At 33.7% G+C, this 23,835-nt stretch overlaps 1 protein-coding gene across 1 annotated transcript; it reads left to right on the plus strand.

Moving 5' to 3' along the window:
- The first annotated feature begins 5,615 nt into the window (after positions 1–5,615).
- Positions 5,616–8,072, plus strand: LOC145125807 (uncharacterized). Its single transcript, XM_079061221.1, has 4 exons — positions 5,616–6,364; positions 6,582–6,683; positions 7,421–7,488; positions 7,582–8,072. The coding sequence occupies exons 1-4, from the start codon at positions 5,738–5,740 to the stop codon at positions 7,760–7,762; spliced, it is 978 nt and encodes a 325-aa protein (XP_078917347.1). The 5' UTR covers positions 5,616–5,737; the 3' UTR covers positions 7,763–8,072.
- Positions 8,073–23,835: the final 15,763 nt, after the last annotated feature.

Below are 23,835 nucleotides of genomic sequence, written 5' to 3' on the forward strand. Positions count from 1 at the left end.
CAAATTTTATTCGTTCGTTTTTCCCTAACGGGAAAAGCAATATCTTTCGGCCCCTAGATGATTTGATGTTGATATCTAAAGAGTTTGGCCGAGTCTGGACTGAATTGATGTTTTCAATTAGTAGTCTAATTTTAGTTGTCATAAATCAGGAAATCGGGAAACATAATTTTGGACTGTGAGATTGACTCTAATCCGTGTCTGATGTCCATACGATATCTTGAAGAATGAAGGAATAATTTATCACTTATCTAAAGGACAAATATCTGATCGGATCAGAGTTCGACAGTTGCTTTAGAAAGCACCATTTGCTTATTAATTTAGAAGTTATACCTGTAATTTTGTTTTAGACTTATCCAAGTGGGCGACTGTTGGATTAGATGTCTAAGTAAATAAGTAAATTAGTATAAACTTAAATTATTAGCAAAGTCCTTTTGGGTTTCCCTCAAACCTAGTAATTTAATGGATTGCTATTTGGAGAGAGAGAGAGAGAGAGAGAGAGAAAGAGAAACGGAGACTGCTTTATTAGTTTATTATATAGTTAATAAATTATTTAGATATCAAAATAAATGATTTATTAATATATAATGAGAATAATATTTTAATTAGAAATAATATTTTTTTTAATTAAGAATTAATCAAAAATTAATTGGAATTAATTTTGGAGTTAACTGGATTAATTAAAAGTGGAATGACTAAAGATGACGATGTTCAAAAGTTGAACATTGACCAATTCTAGAACCTCGCTAGGAGGAGGGACGAAATTCTAGTTGGTTATAGGGTTTCTAGAGTGATTTCTAAAGCTTTTCTTTCGCTCTAAGTAACCGTGGATGCCTTAGGGGGAAAGCAAAAGGGATAAGGCTAATCTAAGGAAACTAGCTTATCCTTAACCTCCCTATCACTTATATAAACCCTCCTAAGGGTTCACAATTTCGTTCATCCCTTCTACAAGAGGTAGAACAGAAAATCCTTCCTACTCTCCTCTGTCCTCTTTAGCCTCCAACTTTCTAGGGTTTAGGTATGAGCCATTAGAAACACGAGACTTCTGGTGCTTGCTTTCTAAAGCTAGATCAAGAAGGAATAATTGTTTACTTACTACAATAAACATAAGGTAAGTATTTTCTAATAACCTTTTAGTTATTTTCAAAAAATAACAATGTAGTTCTAGGGTTCTTGATATTCAATAGTTGCTTGCAAATCATTGTGAGAACATAGATCCTTTAGGGTGCATGTGAACTTAGGTTTTATGTTTTTCCGCCAAAATAAGATTTTTGTAACATATAAATCCCATCAATAACAATATCTAGATGCATCATCAATAAAAGTAATGACATACTTTTTGTTTCCTAGGGAAGGTGTTACATGAAAATCACATAAGTCAATATGTATGAGTTCCAACACCTTGCTTTCCCTAACAACATCCTTAAAAGGTTGTCTAGTGATCTTTGTTTACCAGTAAGTTTTAGACTTGTCATTATTCATGTCAAAAGTTGGAATTAAAATCATTTTGGACATGTCTTTTAATCTCTTGTAATGGATATGTTTTAGTCTATCATGCCATAAATTTGATTTATTCATGTTATTGCAAGTACTAGTTAAAGCCATGCAAATTAAATTATCATAAGAAGGATAATTAAGATTAAGCCTAATCATTCCATTATATACATAACCAAATCCAACAAAAGTATCATGCCATGAAAAGATATACTTGTAACTTTCCAACACTTATTTGTAACCACACTTATTTAGAACTATTTCAGATAATAGATTATTTCGAATCCCTGGTACATAAAATACATTGTCTTAGCACAAACATTTCCCCAACGTAAAATTGAGTAAAACAGATCATAATCCATTTATTGGTTCAGTTACAACATTTACCATGTTCATAATAGATCCATCTCAATTCTTTGACATTCTTTAAACCAACATATATCCTTAAAAACATGAATCGTAGCACCGGGATCAACCCATCATGCAACATCATCATCATGCACATAAAATGCCTCAGAAATAATAGAAACATAATTCCGAACAATATTAAAACTTTGCATTAAATCAAAATTTTAACCTTGTTGCTTTTATGGTTCGTTAGATCCACTTGGAAAGTTCAATTGGATAAAATTTTGTAATTTCGATCAGAGAGAATGGAAGCATGTAATGCTCTTGATGTACCCAAAGTTTGACCAAAAATTAATTAGTAACCTCTATGTTTGAAAATTGTCTTAATTGTGACAAGGCAATTTCAAACTATCACAAAACTGCAATAAAATGTCACTAAATTTGGGTTCAAGATTAGGGTAAAAAACCATGTCAATTTTCATAAATTCGGCTTTCCATGCATTTTTAACAAAGCAATATTAACCAAAATAAAAAATTCAGATCGACCCTAGCCAGGGACTCTGCTCCTTGGACCCTGCGAGGGGTTGCCATGCCTTGGACCCTACTAGCAGGGGGTAGCCCCAGACCCCTGTAGGTTCAAGGGCTTCGCCCCTAAATGACAATGTGCTTTGAATCTTAATCAAACTAAACCACGTGTGTACTTCGTACCACCTATACTTTTGTAATGTTTATCAAGATTGTATTTGGTCAAAAAATTAATCCATTACACTTAAATAACATTGATAGTATAAATCACAAACACACACTTGTCAGCTTGGTTTAATGCAAACCCATTAGACAAGACCACCTCATCAAACTTTTGATGCCATTGTTTTGGTTCTTGTTTTAGACCATACAATGATTTCTTTAAATTACACACCTTGTTTTCATTTCCAGGTATCAAAAACCCTTCAGGTTTTTTCATGTAATTTTTCTCATCTAATTCGCCATTTAAGAATGCAATTTTCACATCCATTTGGTGAATTACAACATTCTGTATAGCTGCAAGAGCTAATAGGAATCTAATTAATGGAAATTTTAGCAATAGGAGCATAACTATCAAAGAAGTCAATACCTTGTTTTTGCCTAAAGCCTTATATAACCAATATTGATTTGTACTTATCTATTTGGACATCCATTTTCATCTTTCTTTTGAGGATCCATTTACATGTTCATGCTTTGCATCCAAGAGGCAAATCAGCCAATACCTATGTATCATTATGCATGATAGAATCAATCTCATCCTGGATTGCTTCTTATCTAGAAAGCAACATTCCTAGAAGCCATTGATTCTATAAAAGTCTTTGGATCTTCCTCAATAATAAAACAATATTGATGTTGAGATACAGTCTCATCCTGGCTCCTACAAGTAAATAAAGTTGAAAATTAGATCCAAAAGACTTAGCTTTTCTGGTGTTTAAGGAGCCTTGGTTTGATGTATTATTCTAGTAGCTTCGAAATAAACAAGATCATTAATCCTTAACATTTCATGGAAATTTTCCATTACAAGCTAGGAAGCAACCATCTTGTAACCTATGAAATTACTAATCATAAACTTCTTACTAGAAGGATCTTTAGCCATATACTTGGATTCCAATGAATCTCATAGTTCTTTCGTAGATTCCACATTTTCATAATATCAAAATGAGAATCAGACATACCATTGATAATGTGCCTATGACATATATAGTCATTATTTTCCCACTTTGATATCCTTCTTGTTGCGTCCAAGGGTTCATCTTCGGTGAATTTAGGCATGGGTGATCAGAACATACACCACTTCTAGAGTAGTAAATACGAAATGCATCTTCGTCTGCTATCTATGAAAATCACGCCCTTCAAACTTAACCAACTTATCAAACTTGCTTATCATGTCCTTCATAGAACCTCCATTCACCATTTTCACATAATGCTTTAACCTGTATTAGAAAATTGAGGATTATGAATGCTTAGATTACTGAGAGTCGTGAATTACATTTTCAGATTAAAGCATTTCGATGGTACATTCGAAATCTCTAATCTAGATAAAACTCAGTATGAGATTAAGAACAAATAATAAGGGATGTTATGTGTTGTGTGAACCCGAAGAATGACAAAAAAGGAGATATAACTCCCTATCCGAAACTGCCAAGAAATTGTGATATTAACAGTTAAAAACTGCCACAAAACTGGCACTAAAGTGCCCTAAAACTGGTTCTTTAGGGTCAACTGTCAAGGTCAAATGTTAACATGAGGGTCAAAATTGTCAGATTTGGATTTTTATGCATTTTCTGTAAAGCAATACTAACCCAAATAAAAAATTGTCAAGATCAGGGCAACTCGATCCCAACCACGGGCTCTGCCCTAGGACCCTGTTACCAGGGGCACTACCTCCGTGGTTCAGGGGCTTCGCTCCTAAATGACAATGTACTTTGAATCAAGACAAACTCAAACAAGTGTGCACTCCGCACCATCCTTACATGACCAATATTTGTCAAGATCACATTGGTCAACAAGTTAATCCCATTACACTTAAATAAAGTTGATTACATAAATCACCAACACACTACAATAGTGATATTTGGCATTTATAACTTTTCCTTCTGGTGTTGTTTTTTTGTGGCATAATATTCCCTCTTTACCTTTACTGGCAACATGTCACCTAGAAAAATTTTTTTTTTCCAGAAAAACTTAGCAAATGGGTAAGTTCCCTCTATAGGTTATAGGTTAACCTACATATAGTGGACATTGGTTACCCTGATAGGCCCAATTCCTTGTAGTGTAAACATTCTTGAGTGTCACATCTTTTTGAAAAGAGCTCTAGATTCATCGAGGCAGCGACAATTACCTACATGTGGGAGATGTAGACTTCTAGAATCAAGAAGATACACTCCAACTCGATTGAATCATATAAACTAATTGCTAACCTAGTCTGACCTTTTTCCTTACTTTGGATCAAAAGTCGGCTCAAGAAAGGTGGTCGTTATTTGGTTAGGATGGTGTCGTAACTCGAATAGGGAATATTTTCTTTGAAGTCTTTGTAGCCTTTGCCCTCTTGCTAGCTCTTTTATCATAAAATGTAGAATGCACTTATATTCTAGTTATATTCTGAATGGAAACGCAAAATCAACTTTTACTAATGTCTTGATACACAATATAACTTAAAAACTCGCTACAATCTCCCTAATCTACTATCAAGAACACGAACCCTAACACATACTCATTACACATGAGCAAAGCGACAAAATGAAAGGAAACATAATGAAAGGAAAATTAACCTACTCCTTTGAAAGATAACTTTAGAAATGTAAAAATACAAAAGAAATGAATTAAATACCTAAACAGACATCATTGACATTATATAGTTCACAAGTTACACCTCAGCCCTCTAGCTTCCCGTAATTCACGAACAACCCTCCATCTTCAATGTTTGAAGATCCGATTGATCCCTCGGACTATCTACATCATTATGGTGAAAGACAAATTGTCCAAGTTAGAGCTATTAAATTCACCTTCCAAGTGTAGATCGAGAAATGTTAATTATCTTTTTAACATATTTGATATACGTTCACCCATTTGGGTGTCTTTGTGATTATTCCTTGCTAAAACAATTTATTTCATATAAAAAAAATCATTTAATTAAATTGGGACATTTGTCCGCATGGAGACCCTTTATTAATTCGCAAACAATCTCCTCTCTTTCACACCCATTGCCCAGCTAATTTCCAAATTTGACACCCTTTTAGGTTTTTCAATTTTGGTTGGATGCATATTGCATGCCCACAAAATCTTTCTTTTCAATCAGCAAGAAATATTCGTTCATGCATTGCGCAAGCTTTGCATGAAGAATTTTCTTTAATTTTCCTCTTCATATATAAACATGGCCAAATTATTTAGTTTTACAACCATGAAGGATCGATGGTATCGTTATTTCTTCTCTTTCTCCGGCCTCCGATCTGTATCAAACGACCTTGGCGATGGCACAATCATGCATTGCTGGATCCCAAGAACCTACAAGCCATCAAAACCAAACCTCCTTCTCCTCCATGGCTTTGGTGCCAACGCCATGTGGCAATACGCAGACCTCCTTTCTTACTTCACCCCTAAATTCAATGTCTTTGTGCCTGATTTACTTTTCTTTGGTAGTTCGTTCACAACCAGGCCAGAACGATCCGAATCTTTTCAGGCGAAATGTGTGATGAAGTTGATGGTGGATTGGTTTGGGGTGAGGCGGATGAGATTGGTTGGGATAAGTTATGGTGGGTTTGTTGGGTACAGCATGACTGTGCAGTTCCCGGAGGTGGTGGAGAGGCTGGTGGTGTGTTGCTCCGGCTTGTGTTTGGAGGAGAAGGACTTGAGAGATGGGTTGTTCACTGTTTCCAATGTGGAAGAGGCTGAGAAGATTTTGTTGGCTCAAACGCCGGAAAAGTTGAGGGAATTGATGAAAGTTTCTTTTGTAAAGCCTGTCAAGGGAATCCCAAATTACTTTCTAGCTGATTTCATTGATGTAAGTTTATTACATATCTATTTCTATTTATTCTTATAAAAATGTACCTCTTGGAAAATATGTTTCTGTGGCATCAACCCATAACGTGGTTGAAACTTGTCTGGTTATATTTTATGCTCGTATATTGTGATCAGGGTCTAGAAAATGAGAATGTTTAATGGTTAAAACGAATAATGGAATTGATAGGTTTCTTGCATTGTCATTTTGGAACATGTAGGTGATGTGTTCAGAATATCTAAAAGAAAAGCGAGAGCTTATTCAATCAATTCTCAAGGACAGACAATATTCAGAGTATTCAAGAATGCCGAAGGTTAATCAGGTTTGAACTTAGAACCTTTTCTTTTATGGTACTAAATCCTTTTTCAAACACGTACCTAAACTACAACAAATTCAACTTTCAGTAGTCTTCAATGATTTTGAGTCCAAATTGAATCGATTAGAAAATTACATGCACTAATAACAATTATTAATTGGTTTTCCTAATCATTTGTTACAAAAAAAAAAACGTGGTATAGTAATGCCATTATGCCATCCTTGTTTTTTATGAAAAAGAAAACAGATTTATTATTTGTTATTATACTAGGTGTGAGACCCATGTATTACATGAGTTTATTTAAAAAAAATTAAATATAAAATTTTAACAATTTGAAAAGTTTGAATTTATAAGAAAAATGAGAAATTTTTTGCATTATTAAAATTAATGAGACTTTAATGTATTGAATACATTACATATATAAACCCTTTCTAATAAATACCTTACATATATATTACCTTACATATTAAATGTGGAATTTTAATTTAATAAAATGAAAAATACAATAAAATGACAAGTGGAAAATAGAAAATTTAAAAATTTTAGAAAATGCCATGTGTCCAAATGAAGAAGAAGAGGACATGTGGCAAAAAACCTTTATTTATTAGAGTAGATATTACTAATTAAAGATAATACCACTTGGTTAAAATCCTAAATGTAATTGTTAGGGTCGATTATATGAGATTGTTAATGTGAGTTACACTTTGTTGAAAATCAATTTGTTTTTGTGCCGAATCAAACAGCCCACATTGATATTATGGGGAGAGAAAGATCAGATTTTCCCCCTGATCCTTGGTGAAAGATTACTTAGGTCAGTTCAATTTATTCGTAGTTTATGGTTCCCATTTTTATTTTCCTTTAAATAGGGTCATGATTATGCATATATATATGTTGCTTTTAACAGACATCTTGGAGAGAATGCTAGAATGGTAGTCATTGCAAATGCTGGTCATGCAGTTAACCTGGAGAAACCCAAAGAATTCGCAAAACACCTCAAAGACTTCCTTCATGATGATTCTTTTACCTCATTTAGTACTAGTTCTCGTTCCTTCTATAGCTGCATATCAGAAGATGAATTACACTAAACTCTCAGTGGTTAATGCAAGATTTTTCCGTTACAGGTTTTAAATTATAAGTTATTCAGGATTTAGTACAATCTTGTTAAAAAATGATAAATAATATATGTAGAAAAAATTGTAAAAATACTTGAAGGTGTGACTGCCACATGGTGATGGTTATAAGGACCATATATAGTATTTCCTTAGTCTAAACAGTAATTTTTAGGACGCTTGTTTTGTGCCTAGAGATCGTTTTGCTATAGTGGTTGTAATGTGGCCATTCTTATCTATCCTTTATGTACATAATTACGTACGTATATGGAAAATGGAGTACATAAAGCCCATGTATATATATATATATATATATATATATATATATATATATATATATATATATATATATATATATATATATATATATATATATTCATTTTTCAGCATTTTAATCCCTTTTAAATATTAACGATTTCTTGATTATGTGCATGTTTTTATGTAATAACCATGAGGGTGTCGTGTTCTACTTCGAAAATTCATTGATTGCCAATCAGATGGAGCTTATAGTATAAAGAAAATAAAATATTGAAACGGATAAATGTTTGAATATCGTGTCAAATATTATCCTTAAGTAACAACCACTAAACAATTGTTCCATAAAGAACAGTTTCACTCTAATACGAACCCGATTGATTAAGGTTGAGAAGACTCTGATCAACACCACCCGACAAGAAGATCACCATAAAAGCTAATGGAGACGAATTGCTAATGAGAATGATGCTATATGAAGTCAAACAATATAAAGAGAATGTTGGAACCCATTTTTCAGTATTGGGGGTTTTCGTTTTTTGAACTCAAATTCTAAACCATATACATTGTTAAATAAATGTGTAAACGGTTATACATTTATGCTTTCACCCGTGATACTTCCTTTTGCTATATTATACATTCAAACAGGAGCGGATCATTCACAGAGCCAAAACATTAGCTCACACCCGTGTCGATTACCTGGACATCTCCATCTTTTCCATATGATTTTTGTTGGAGGACTTCCCTGTATTATGGTTAGTGTTTAAAATTGGAGTACTCACCCAACTTTTATCTATTAAAACAAATACTAGTCAGATAGATGTTAAACCACTCCAACACATGGTTTCAACTTTCACAGATAAGGTAATCAATATATTGGTTTGCTTTTCAGTTTTTTATATTGGATTGGTTTATAGTTTTATTTATAATTAGTGACGAACAATCAAGAATAATCTCAGGTTTTTAATAATTTGTTTTACCTAATAATATGATTTGATTAATTTATGAATGATTGTTTAAAGATGTGTTAGACATTTATTTACTACTACTTTGATATGTGATATAAAAATTAACACTATATCTTTTTAGATGATATTAACAAACTTGTTGGCATGCAATAACTTCTTAACATTCAAAAACTTGTTAATAAACTACATAACGAAAGCCTTAGCATTGCAGAACTTAATATACTTTTGATGAACTTCTTAGCATGCAATAAGAAAATTTTAATAATTTTTTTAGTGAACTACTTGGCATGCAATAACTTCTCAGCATACAATAACTTTTTAATAAATTTCTTAATGAACTTCTTGGCGTGCAAGAACTTCTAATGGACTTACTTACGCTTCGTATTTCTGTAAGTTTGAGACTAGGAATCCCTTCTTTTGATTACATAACATACTTAAGCTAGGACTTTGATATTAATTTGAAACAACCACTTTCCAAAACAAACAATCCCTAGCTATACTTTTTCGACTTCTACTGTAACGCCTGCAAATTTGGGCTAGACGTTTAAGGGATAATGGTTATGATTATACATTTTATTGAATAATTAATATCCTCGAGTAGGATAATTCTTCTTCGTACGCGTTATAGGTTATACAAATATGTGTTTATTATATATGTGTTATGTAGACAAATATTACGGGTATATAACATTTGAATAAAAACCTTTTTATAATTTATCGAAGAGCAATAAAATAAAATTTTTTAAATAGAAGATTATTTAGGATAAATAATCGAAACGAAAGTTGTAGTAGTAGTTATTACGAAGTTGTGAGTATATAAAGAACGCTAAAATCCGATTTTGTATGAGTAAGTTATGAATCCATGTATATAAAAAAAACATTGAAAATTGAGCTCGTATGCGAGAGATATGATATTTCAAATATTGCGAGATTGACCTGTGAATGGGCGACGCATATTAGCGAGATTATAACATGTGGCAAGCTTGGAAAACAACCCCCGCACCTACCTCTAGACGACACAAAACCAATGGGCGATTGACACATAGGTACGACTCTCCCAGGCGACACCCATATATATGGTTTGATTCATGCTCATTTCTCACACATTTTTCCTCCAATCTCTCTCAACTCTCTTCCCGCAACCCGAGCCTCTTAGTAAAGTGTTGCATCAATGGAGGCCCGATAAAAAGAAGTATTTAGAGTCGAAGTTATGCCCGAGACTTTTCGAACTTTTGCTAGAAATTTCTGTAAATTAAGTTGCACTTACTACGTTTTTAAGTGTCACTTACATTTATGTTGATAATCGTTATTATGGACCTATAAATAAGATTTATCAGAAATTTTAGTTAAAATACTGATTGATCTACATACATGAGTGATGTCTAGGCAAGATCTGGTGAGGTGTTTATAGTGGATTTTTCCAATCATTATATATTTTTACCAAACGAATCCTACCTCCAAAAGTGCTCTTACCTAGTTATTCCTTAATTGATAGAACTCAGTATTCGTGGAACTTATAGAGAAATCTGAGACGTGATTAATATAGTATAGATTAATACGAACGAATAGTAAGACTTAATAATAGTCGTATTTAGGTAATTTAAAAAGGGAAAACTGAAGTGTTTGACGAGGAGCTAAGTTTCCTGTGAATCTTCCACCTATATCAGGTGAGTACATACTTACTTTTATCAACATGATTTTGATACTAATATTTATTAAAAGTATTAAATATCAGTTGAAAGTTTATCTATGAATTAAATGATTATTATATGGAATACGTGTTAAATGTATATTTGTTAATACTACATGCACTGTGAAAGCCAAATTTGTTTATTTATGTGCTAAAAGTATTTCTGGTAATACTACATGATAATCTAAATAGAAGTATGATTACTTAGGAAGATTAAATGTGTATTGACTTCTTACCATTTTGTGCTAAATGTATACATGTATTATGATAGTATTTCATGAACTGGAAAGTGCTATTATATGTAAATTACAGGAATGGTAATCTGGTCTAGTTACAAACTAAGAAGACTATGAATTACATGCATTGAAATCTGGTCTAGTTACAAACTAAGACTTGTAAATGATACTTATTTAGAAGTAAGTTAAATGAGTAGGTAGTTTTTATATTGGGGCGTGTGTAAGATTGGAACGGAGAGTAGAGCTCTTGTCTATGACACTATTTCATGTCGATGTACGGGTTACATACCGGAGTACTATATTGGTGTTTCTCCTCTTTCTAGATAGCCAAAAATGGTGTGTCTGTATCAAACAATCGGGGGGTATAACTGGTCATCTACCATAGTAAGATGACAATAATTGATCATTCTAGAAAATCTTGTGAATTACATTGCTAGTATAGACTTATAAACCACAAACATAAATGAAACGGGATACCATATTTATCAAATACTCTGATGGCCTGGGTTGCCTTTATGATATACACCGGCCAAGGAATCCCCTAGTTATGTAGTCATATCATTGTTCTAAACGATTCATCAGACAAGGTGATTCTTTCATATGATTGTAAATTAGGATTTGTGAGAATTGATTGGGCTAGGTATGTATGGATGTAGTGTTTTATAGATATAATCGTTGGATTATATTTCTATATTGTTTGGTAATACTTGGTTTTGTAGGATTATTATTCATGGATTATTATCATAATAATATTATTAGATTGAAAACCCTATGTGTCTCACCAGGTTTTCCCAAACCCGGCCCACTTAAATTATATGCATCATAGGTAGCGGTGCTAAAGCTACTATAATTTGATTAGGATGTAAAGTGATTAAAGAGACAACCTGCAATAGTATTCAGGACCGTTTGGTCTTTATGTTGTAACTTATGTTGTGTATTGATTATGAAATCCTTAGGATTTTTGTATTTTGAAACAACATCGATATTCATGATATTTTAATAAAATAGGAAAGTTTCCGCAAAATGTTTTAATATACTAGGATTTTCTGCAAACAAAGGTAACATGGTTTTGAAAGCATAAAGAAAAGCTTTTTTGGTTCTTAAAAAATAGGGGATGTCACACTTGGTATCAACACATTAGTTTAATCGAACTACGAATAATGATTGTGTCCAGACTTAAACTTAGAGGCTAAGTGATGATGGTGAGATGTGTGTCTAGTATATTTTAGGTAGTATACATAAATTGTTATTATATAGACACAAGCACTAGAATTCTTTAGGGTATATTCCTTATTCGTTATTAGGTGCTAATAAATTAATTTTCTAGCATGCTTTAGGTTATGTACCTTACTTGCTATTATGTGTACTAGCATACTTTAGGAGAGATGACTTATATGCTAATATATGCTAACTGATATGTATTATAGTATGCCTTAGGTTGCCTACCTAGATTACTAATACATGAAAAGATTTATGTTATATTGTTGTCCTTGATTTGGAAGATGAAATTTTATTTGTATCGGATCCTAAACGTTTGATTATTGTATTAGAACTGGCATGTAACTTTTTGGGGGATAGTGAGACTTATGGTAGTTAACATCAACACCTTCTTAAATAGTGTAATAGTAACATTGGGTCACATTTGAAGTACAATCAATTTTGGTGAGATAATTGATTGTTGGCATGATCATACACAATCGAGAACCAAGAAGAGTCCTTGAGTTATAGAGACAGCCAGATTAAAGTAGTAACTGCTTGCAGATTTGGAAGTATTAAAGATAGTGATAAATACTTTAACGGTATAAAAATTGAAGTTATATAAGATGCTATGCAGGATTCAAAAAAATTCGAGGAAGATGAAAAGAATAAGGCTGACAGAGTTTCCAGACTCAACAAACCAAGTCCTTGGTTGTCTATACTAGGTAATTTGCAGTTCAAGTGATGTGTTAAGAGTTGATCCATACCATATACATGATGAAATTTGTTGGTATTTAATAATAATGATAGATAATTGACTTAATCATATCATTTCGTGAATTCATCGATATGTTAGGCCGACTTTAAGATACAAGACTAGGATGGTGAAAATAGTCGTTGGATTGAGAAGTCAATAAAGTACTGACTTACTTACATTCAGTGAGTTAAAATACCTAGCTGTGGTGGTGATCGATCTATGGTGTTGTATGAGGAGAGATGCTGATATCATGAATGATAAGGAACCAAGTTGAAGCTAGTGGAACATGTTGAGATATAGCTGAAACGTAGAGTTCCTAAGATGAACTCCTATGAAGTAGATGTAAAAGGATATGCAGCCGAGAAGCAGACTTCCTAAGACATACTCCTATGAGATATATGTAAAATGAATGATATGTGGCTGAGATGTAAATTCCCTAGGATTGACTCTTATATCGGAATGGCGATGTTAGGGAAGGATATAATGATATGCATGTTGACTGGAGAATGTCAACAGGTGGTACAAGTAGTGTGAGGTGAGTTTTTTCTCCATATTATTCATACCACCAGAGTAAACTCTGATGTATGGTGCCATGCCGACTATACACTATACGAGAAAAAAAATCTATGAAGAGTTTGGAAATGGAATTCCTAGTGACCTAGGAAAAGTGTTTGAACATGATAGATTATGCATATGTATGGGAAAGATCCTAGATGGGGAGTAAAGGAAAATATAGTATGTGCTTGGTAAAGCACATAGGTATTGTTAGGGCGCCTCTTAGAGATGCGAAAATACTAGTGGAGTCTAGGAAGATTTCTTACATGTGCTCGTTTGGGCACATACATATATGTTAAATTGCTTTATGGTTATCATGCATGGTCACTTGAGAACTGCTAGGCAATTCTTGGGACGAGTATGAATAGGTGTGAAAGGTAGTATAGTCAAGTACTACTAGAAGCACAAGATACATACTTGGATAAGGAGGAGTCACAAGGTTAATAAGATACTGGATATTGATTAGATAGTGTGAATAACACTACAAATTTGTTTTACATGTTTCAATCATTACCTATGGTGTGGTAATGTCTAGGAGAGTGATTCTATTTTGGGCCCTAGTATCCATGAAGAATCTGTCCGAGTAATGTAGATCCGTGTAAGTGATTATATTGATTCTAAGAACCTTTTCTGATGTAATTACCGGATTTAATCGGGAGATTTAGGAAGGATATAATTGACAGAAGAATTACAACCTTTGTTAGGACTGAGCATCTAGTGGCTAGAGATGCTACCTGCTATGGTGTGATTACATGTCAACCTCCCATAATCAAAGGAGGAAGGATCAGATTGTTAACATAGGATGGAAGGTGTCCTCCATGTTAATGTATGTCTAGTAGAGAGAAGGGTCTAGTTCATTATATATCTTATGTGTTGAGCAATAGAAGATCGTTAGAATGTAACTGTTCAATCTGTTAATGTAAGCCAAAGTAAATACCTTATCTTGGGTTGAGGCTACGATCCAAATCTTGGAAGGATCGGGAGTCTCCACTAAAAGTTGAGTTTATAACTCAAGAGTTGGTACTGAAGGTCCATCGGAGAATAAAAGAAAAGATGCAAGTTCAAGCACCACCATCAGCAAATAGGATCAAACATATTGATTCTAGTTTAGGAGACTAGTAGAGTTGTAGTCATTGTAGCTAGTATCTAAAGGCGCAAACAAGTGTCTTTTGTGCATTTGCACCCAAGTGCTTCAGATATGGTCGGGAGGATAATTACAAGAGGATAAATAGGAGCATGACGAGGTTGAGTGACCCATATAAAATAGGAGGATAATATTAAGTTCAACAACCATCATTGTTGCTAGTATTTCCATTATGTTAGTAATACCCTCTTATACCATTTTGTGTATGTGAACGTTGGTAGAAGACTTTTTTATTTCCATGATCTTGATTGGTATGTAGTCATGTTATGCGAGAAGAACACTCGTTTTGGGCACAAGTAGTGATACTACATTGGGGATGTTTAAGTCTATAAGGCCACACCTTATGATCTGATGAGTCAAACACCACAAGTAGTGATACTACATGATCACCAACATCATGAACTTTTAGTGATCATTTGTATATTAGGAAGATATTCTCTATATAGAATAGATGTATGATCTGTAATCTTAGTGATTAGGATTAGACCTCTACATAGATTAGTATACACCCCCAAAATAGTGGGATCTCCTTTTCAATAACAGTAGATATTGTACTATTAGGGTCAAACCATAATAGAGCTTGGTGCCGTCTTTGTGACATGTTCTCTTTTTGAGAACCCTCTTTCTTAGTGAAAGTATCTTTGTGATCATCTTGTTCTTTGTTATTTGTTTGTTCTTCATTATTCATACTTGAGTGTATCCGATCGTCACAGACCTTTAATTGGTATCACAACGGGTTTACGATAATTCCAGTTATCATGTCTTCTTCCTATAATCCGAAGTCATCTGATGTAACCAAGATCCCTCCTTTCGATGAACACAAATTTGTTGCATGGAAATCAAAGGCTATGGTTGTTCTTGAGATCATGGACTATTACATGCTTGATGCCATTAACAAGGTTCCCATCACGTCTATGCATCGATCCTATAATGATAATGCATCTTTCAGCAGACTAAACTAGAAGTCTGTGCCAAGATACAAGGACGAGAAAAGAGTTCAAAAACTTGACGTAAAGGCATGGATTGCTATTGGAAACTCTCTTCCATATAATGTCTATGGATTATTTCAAAGTTGCTCAACTGCACAAGAGATGATGAATACATTATCAGTCGCATTCGACAACGAATGGCTTTCTGATGATGAGGTTACAAAAGGTAAGTGTCTCATGGATCAAATCAGGGAGTCTCATATTGAATTACCAAGGGACAACATCAGTACTTTTGGCGTTGACTTTTCTCAAGCTTCAAAGGACTCTAAGTCTCAAGACTGGGACACAGCCTCAATGTATCAGGTAAAAAATTCCGTTAACTACTCTTCTGTCTAAAAGCTGACATGTTTGATCATTTACGTCTTGATATTTCTATCTCTAACAAATAGAAATCCTCTCTAAAAAGGTGAATTGAAAAGCCTTAAAGAAAAACTCTCTTTTTCTGAGAACTCTCTTTCTCTCTTGAATAAGGAAAATTCATGTATCTCACTGAACAATAATTTTCTTCACGCTGAAAGCGAAAAAGCTATTGATCATGCAAGGAACATTAAAATTATTTTAAATAACTAGGCCTCTTCTCACCGTAATGTCAAGAGAATTATTAATGATCAAATTCCTAATCACCGCGAGAAAATTCTTGGTGGTGATATTGAAGGTGTTGTTTCCTTAATCAAAAAGGTTGAGACTAAACAAACTTTTTATAATGCAGATAATCTCGAGACAGATTTTAAAACTAGATTTGTTAGTACCAATTACATAAATCAAACTCTGATTGATACACACTATACTACTGACTTAAATGGTAATATTAAGTGTATATCTCGCTTATCTGCTCTTGACCCTTCTCATCAACCTCTTCGTCGTGAGTATGTTTTTCCCTCCACTATGACTTTGCTGAAATTTCCCATCTCTAATGGCGAAGTTCACTCCATAATTGAAATACTTAGCTTGTTTCCTAAGTGCTCTATTAGCAACATTGAATCTGGAGGTCAATCTAAACTCTCTCCTTCTGATAATTCTACCATCGCCACTGGGTCCCATGACAAGTTATCATCCGAGTACATCATTAACGACACTCCTTGGTCCATAACTAAAACAAGAGTACTTTTCAAATTAAATTATCAAGATCCCTCAGGTTCTCTTGTCAAAGGAAATAAAAGTTCTAAATTTAAAAGTAAGAATTCTAGAACCAGGGTTTGTTATCGTTGTGGTGATGCTTCTCATAGAGTCACCGAGTGTACTTTTGAAGAAATTTCTAATCGTGATGACAAAATCATTCTTCGAAATAAAAAATGGATCAAAAAGGGAAAATCGTTAAATTGTCTCCCTGATGCTTGTTACCATATTCTCTCTTAAGTGACCCATTACAAGATGGGTCAATGTATACTAACTGTATATTTTAGTTTTTCAGGGTAAAGAACATATTTGGTATTTAGATAGTGGTCGCTCAAGACATATGACATGATTCAAATCTCTTCTGGATGATTTTTGTGAGAATATAGTCTAATTGTTACATACTGAGACGATTGCACGGGAGATTCAAAAGGATTTGGCACTATCAAATGCAATTATGTTGTATTCAATAATGTGTCATACGTAAAAGGTGTTCAATGCAATCTTATCTCAATCAGCCAACTATGTGATGCTAACTATGAAGTCCATTTTAACAATAAGGAAGGAAAGGAGACTGATCAAAATAATTTCACTGTGTTGACTACAAATCGATAGAATAACATTTATGTTCTAGACATATCTTCTGCTGATAACTCTCTACGTCACTGCCTCTTCTCTCATGCTCAATCTCATCTAAACTGGTTGTGGCACACGAGACTATCTCACTTGAACTTCAAGAACATGTCAAAGATCTTTGGGAATCAGCTTGTGCGAGGAATTCCTAAGATGCAGTTCATTAAGGATAAAGTTTGTTTAATGTGTGAAAAGGGAAAGAAAACCAAGTCATACTTTAATTCAAAGTCCTGTTCATCCATTTCCAAACCATTTCATCTCCTTCATATGGACCTGTTTGGAACTGTCCCGGTAAAGTCAAGATCCGAGTAGAAGTTCACTCTTGTCATCATGGATGAATTTTCAAGATTTACATGGGTGATTTTCTTGAGAAATAAAATCGATGTTGTTGATGAGTTCATCTCTCTCATTAAGTAATGGGAGGTTCTTTATGACCATAAAGTTAGGCAATTACGCAGTGATCATGACACTGAATTAAGAAATTCCTCCTTAGAAGACTTTTGCTCAAACTCAAGAATCTCTCAAAATTTCTCTGCTGTTAGGACCCCCCCCCAACAAAATAGCATAGCTGAAAAACGAAATTGAACACTCATTGAAGTTAGTAGAAATATGGTTGTTGAGGCTGGTCTCCCGCTACTCTTTTGGGTTGAAGCTATCAACACAACGTATTACACTCAAAACCGCTCCATCATTGTGAAGCGTCATGGGAAAACTGCCTATGAGCTGCATAAAGGGAGAAAACCTGACATCTCATACTTTCATGTGTTTGGATGTGTCTGCTATATTCTAAATCAGATGGATCAATGTTCAAATTTCGAAGCTAAAGCTAACGAATGATTGTTTTGGGGATACTCTAGTGTGTCCAAGGCTTTCAGGGTGTTCAATGTTTCAAGGAAAACTGTTGAGGAGACTACTGATGTCACATTCGATGAAGAATCATTCATTCATGATCAGATTGATCATCATCCTTCCGTTCTAAGTGAGTTATCCTTCAGTCCATAAGACCCTATCCATGAGTTATTGGGAAATGTCACTGAGCCCGTTGTTGTTGATTAGATTATCAAGTCTCATTCTGACACTGAAGATCAGGCTGTCGTCTCTGAAGAAGCTGAGCTCTTAAACTCTTCAAATCAGGAAGGTTTTATCCTAAATAATGTGAATGAAAATGAAAATAATAGAATTCTTCGAGATCATCTTGAATCTCAAATTATTAGAGATGTCAATTCTGGGATTCTCACTCGTAGTAGAGTCAGCAACAACTTCTTCATGTTTGTGAACTTTGTCTCAATGATCGAACCAAAGAATGTTGTTAATGCTCTTACAGAAGCTAACTGGATCAAGGCCATGCAAGAGGAGATGAATGAGTTTGAACGTCATCGTATCTGGACTCTAGTTCCTAGGACTCAAGGAAAACCATTATTGGTACTCGTTGGGTGTTCAGAAACAAGATTCATGAAGATGGAATTGTTACTAGAAACAAATCAAGACTTGTGGCTCAAGGATTTTTTCAACTGGAAGGTTTGGACACTGACGAAACCTTCGCGCTTGTTGCTTGACTTGAAGCAATTTGACAGTTTCTTGCCTATGCTTCATTCAATAACTTCAAAGTCTATCAAATGGATATAAATATTGCCTTCTTACATGGGGATCTTCAAGAATAAGTCCTTTTGAAACAACCACCATGATTTGAGAGTGAAGAATTTCCTGATCATGTGTATCGTCTAGATAAAACTGTCTATGGTTTGAAACAGGCACCAGGGTATGGTATGACACTTTGGCTAGTTATCTACCGAAGAGTGGATACAAACGAAGAAAACATGAAAACAACTTGTTTATCAAGCAATCATGATCTCACATTATCCTTTCTCAAGTTATGCGATGACATCATTTTCGGATCCACTGATGAGAAACTGAGTTATGAGTTCGTTGACCTAATGGCCCAGAATTTTGAAGTGAACATGATGGGTGAACTAAATTTATTTTTAGGTTTGCAGGTTATACAACTCCCAGATGGAATTTATTTTGTCAAGAAAAGTACATTGCAAATATACTGAAGAGATTTGGATTTTCTGATAACAAACCAGCGAAGACTTCAATGTCTTCATCACCATCTATCTCTACTGCTCCAACTGGCATTGATGTGAATACAACCCTGTATCGAGGAATGATAGGATCACTGATCTATCCTACTACCAGTCACCCTGACATTATGTTCGCTACCATATTGAGTAACACCTGATTAATTGTACTTTTAAGTTTAGACCCTTAGGGTGTAATGATTTGCAGAATTGTTCCCTAGAGGCAAAAATGTCAACTTCAGGAAAGTAGGGGTACGCTGGGCGTACTCCTTATACGTTGGGCGTACTAATGTATGGTAGTCGCGGAGCTCATCCACGTACGTTGGGTGTACGTGGAGTATGCTGTCACACCCCGATCCTTGTCGGAATCGATCGAGGCGTGATATATTGTTCAAAGTCTCATGACAACTATGTTATAATATGATTAGATTCAATTAAGTACTAAGTATGCAAACAAGATCCACAACATACAAATACAAATCCAAATATGAACAACATTTATTACATCAAATTTAAATAGTCTTGTGGATTTCTAAGGCACAACCTATTTTTCATCAACTTCATTCTTCAAATCTGCATCATGGGTAAAAACAGGTCAACTACGAGAGTTGGTGAGTAATCTAATTTTAGTAGAGAAAATTGTGAAGTTGAAACCTTTATAATTGGAATTTTGTTTTCTTTTGAAGTCGGCAAACAATTGTATTTGAGATAACGGTTTATAAATCAAAAATTGATTAACAAATGATAACAACAACAATAAGTCCTCACCCTATATATACATATGTATATATATATAAATATATATAGGATGGAGCATCTAATCATCATACACACTCAACCACGTGCGATCAATCACCTTAGCGTCCCAAGGCGGGGTGGTCAACCCAATAGCGCTATTATTGTCCATAACGTACCTCAAGAATACTGGCATAGTCATGGAGATTAGACTAAAAATGGTAATGCACTACAAGTACATGTAGCGTAAACAAACAATAGTTATACAATTAATGACTCACGTATAAATGTCTCAACAATGTCTCAATTGTGATAAAACAATAAAATGAAGTTGGAACATATTAGAACCACATGATACACCCCAAAAGTATTGAAAATTATAAAGTATGGGGTAGATTACTCACATTAGTCCCAAAACGAAATGCGTGTGTCGTACGATAGACGGTTCGGGTCAAAATGGCGTAGAACCTAATATAATTAATAGTTTTGGTTTAGGAACTGCTAAACGAGAATAGAGTACTAATACAAATAATTAGACACATATTCTTATATTAGATGAATTAACAATAATTCATTTTGATTATAATATTAAGGTATTCATTTGTTAAATGAATTTTAAATTGAATTAATTACTTTGCATAATTAATTTATATTTTCAATTTAGGCCAAATTTTAATAATTTCTTATTAAAATAATAATTTGCCCAATTATAATTATTTACAGATTTTAACAATTATTTATATGAAATAATCATTAAAATGCATTTTTACATGCTTAAATACTTAGGAAAATGGTTTTAAATAGTAAACAGAATTGAAAAATTATGAAATTATTAGGAAATCATTATTTCATACAATATTAATTACTGTAAAATGTTTATATTTTTCTGAACTGTTTTAGTATTTATTAATACTTTAATGATTAAACAACAACAAAATTCGAGAAAAATAGTAAATGATTCCCAAAAATTCTGTAAAATTAACCATAGTTTTATAACATGATATAGAGCCCAGTGTATAAGTTTCAGATATTTGTGACTATGGGAAGTATTTTTTATATATTTCATTATTAATTAATCAATAAAATCATAAATAATAGTAAACAGTAATATAAATGCATGAAACTTCATAAATTATGTTTAATCAATATATAGGTCATCCCAGAATTTTCTCAGAATTTATTGAATGCAAAAAGTATTTTATGTGAATTATTGCCCTACTTTATTGCAATAATTATAGTAATTCAATAAAAATAAATTATTTTCTGAAAATTTCCAGAACTTCTTATTTTATTGATGGGATTCTGAGAAAAATCAGGTTTATGCATAAAATGAGTTTTAGATATTTTGGTGGATTTAATTTGTTTCTTGTATGAATTTGAAACTTTTAACAACATACCTTGATGAATGCTTCAAGAGGGATGAAGATTTGAGTATAATAGATTGTTCTTGGCTGGAATATGAGTATTTCTTGGATGAATTTCGAGATTGAGAGTGAGAGAAAGAATAGAGAAGGTTTAAGTGGTGAAGAGAATAATGTGTTGGGAGAAAAAGGAAAGGAAAGTGGATGAGAGGTGTGAGTGGGAGACCATGGGAATAATCTTTTTGCTTTTGGTGGTCTTCATAATTTCCCACTAACACAAACATCTTTTACATAATTAATATAAAAGTTTTATAAAATTTAATGTAAAGTTTATAAAAATAGAGTTTTATAAAATTTAATGTAAAGTTTATAAAAATGGAGTTTTATAAAAGATGAGTTATTATTTGATTATAACAATCTACTTTGATTTGAAGTTTAATTATAGCATTCAAGTTTGATTCTTTTAAATTTAATTAGAGCATTATACTTTGATTTGATTTTAATATGGTATCATAATTTAATTTGATTATAGTTATAACGTTGTACTATACTATGTTGCTATTAACGTCAATTTATATCGTAGTGTATGAGTTTTGATCCTATTAGCGTCAAGTAATCTTGAGTAGGGTTTGAATGAGATTGAGAGAGGTTTCGTTTGTGATCTTTTTGAGTGTCCGGCTTCGCAACGCAAGGTCCATAGACCCCGTTAAGCCATGATTTAGTGTCCTACACAATCCCGATGATTGTGCAATAGTGTTTTATCGCTTTGGTTCGTTGTTTAGCACTGTTAAGGCTAAGGAATATCAAACACATGAACTTTCCAAATGATGTTTTCTTATTAAAATAGCGAATTGTACAGTGATTACATAACGTAAACCCTAACATACAAGGGTTAATGGAGTTGACCGGTTTAACTTGTTGACTTTGTTTGACTTTGACTTGACCGAAATTTGATGGTTGTCACATCATCCCCCCGTTAGAGGGAATTTCGTCCCGAAATTTTCATTTTGACTGGGACTTCAAGAGTTTGGAAAAAGATGTGGAAAACGTTTCGTAGTACAAGAAATTAATTTTGGTGAGGAACAACCCGCCTGATGTCACATAACGACCTTGAAAATTTCTTATTGTAACTTGAACTGAGTCGATTTAAAAGGAGTTTATTGTTTTGGGATGATAGAGTATTCTATGTGTGCTTTTATACTCCCTGTTTTATTCTTGGTATTACCACTATGAATATTTTATAACGTAGTTAGCGAGTTCCATCATTACTTATGTTTCAACAAATTTTGACGAAATTTGCATTATAAGTCCTACCAGTTCTTTTATAGTAGCTTGGCGTAAACTAGTCGTATATCATTAAGATTGCAAGGGCATTCGGATGGGTGACCCCGCCTTAAGCCCACAACCAAACAAGGAACAGGGAATGAGGCGGAATCACACATTCTAAGTCCATAGAATCTTAATGATATATGACCATAATGTTTACACTAGCCATCATAGATTCCAGGGGCGTAGTATTATTGGGGCCAGGAGGGGCAGTGGCCCCCTCCTGATTTTTGGGCTAGAAGTAGGAATTGTAGTTCAAAATAAAATAGTTATAAGCCTGCTATCTTCAAACTTGGGCTTTGGCCCCTCCCGATTCCTAATCAGAATGGTCCAATACTCCCAATTCTCCAAGAGACCAAGTGGTATCAAGAAATCAAAATCGATTCATCCTCATTTGCCCAATTTGCTGCCTATCTCGCCTGCTGTTCGTTTGTCGTTGTCTCGCCAAGTCAGTCGCCTGGTCTCACTCTCGCCAATCGCCATCGCCAAGTGCCCAAGTCCCCATTCTCACTTCACATAAATCAGGTATGTAATCCGGAGACCCTAATCCTGTTCAACTGTTCTTTCTTTTCTGATTGTAAGATTGTTGATTGTTGGTGTTGGCGTATTGCACTGCTGCTGCTGTTTTCTATCAATCTGTTGCCTATTTATGCGTTACTACTGTCTTACTGAGTTTCCTTTTAATTTGGCTGTCATTTGCGATTTGGCGATTTGCCAATTTGATTTATAAGTTATGAACTTATAGATTTGGTTATTGATTTGGTTATGCTTAACAGCTTGTCAGCTTCAAACAAAACTGAAAAGTGACAACAAAGATTGATTTGGTTATTGTTAAATGGGTTATTGGTTATTGTTCTAATTTTGAATTTGATTTTGTTTTGATTGGATCAATTGTTCCTTCATTTTGATTTTTCTAGATATAATCATGGGAAAGATGAAAACATTGAAGGGAAATTGTTGTCTGCTTACTAATATATCATTTATAATCTGTTTTTAAAGACATTAAAGGCTGTTG

Source organism: Lactuca virosa, chromosome 7 (assembly GCF_052849685.1).
Source record: "Lactuca virosa cultivar CGN04683 chromosome 7, Lactuca_virosa_CGN04683_v6, whole genome shotgun sequence".
Classification (NCBI taxonomy): domain Eukaryota; kingdom Viridiplantae; phylum Streptophyta; class Magnoliopsida; order Asterales; family Asteraceae; genus Lactuca; species Lactuca virosa.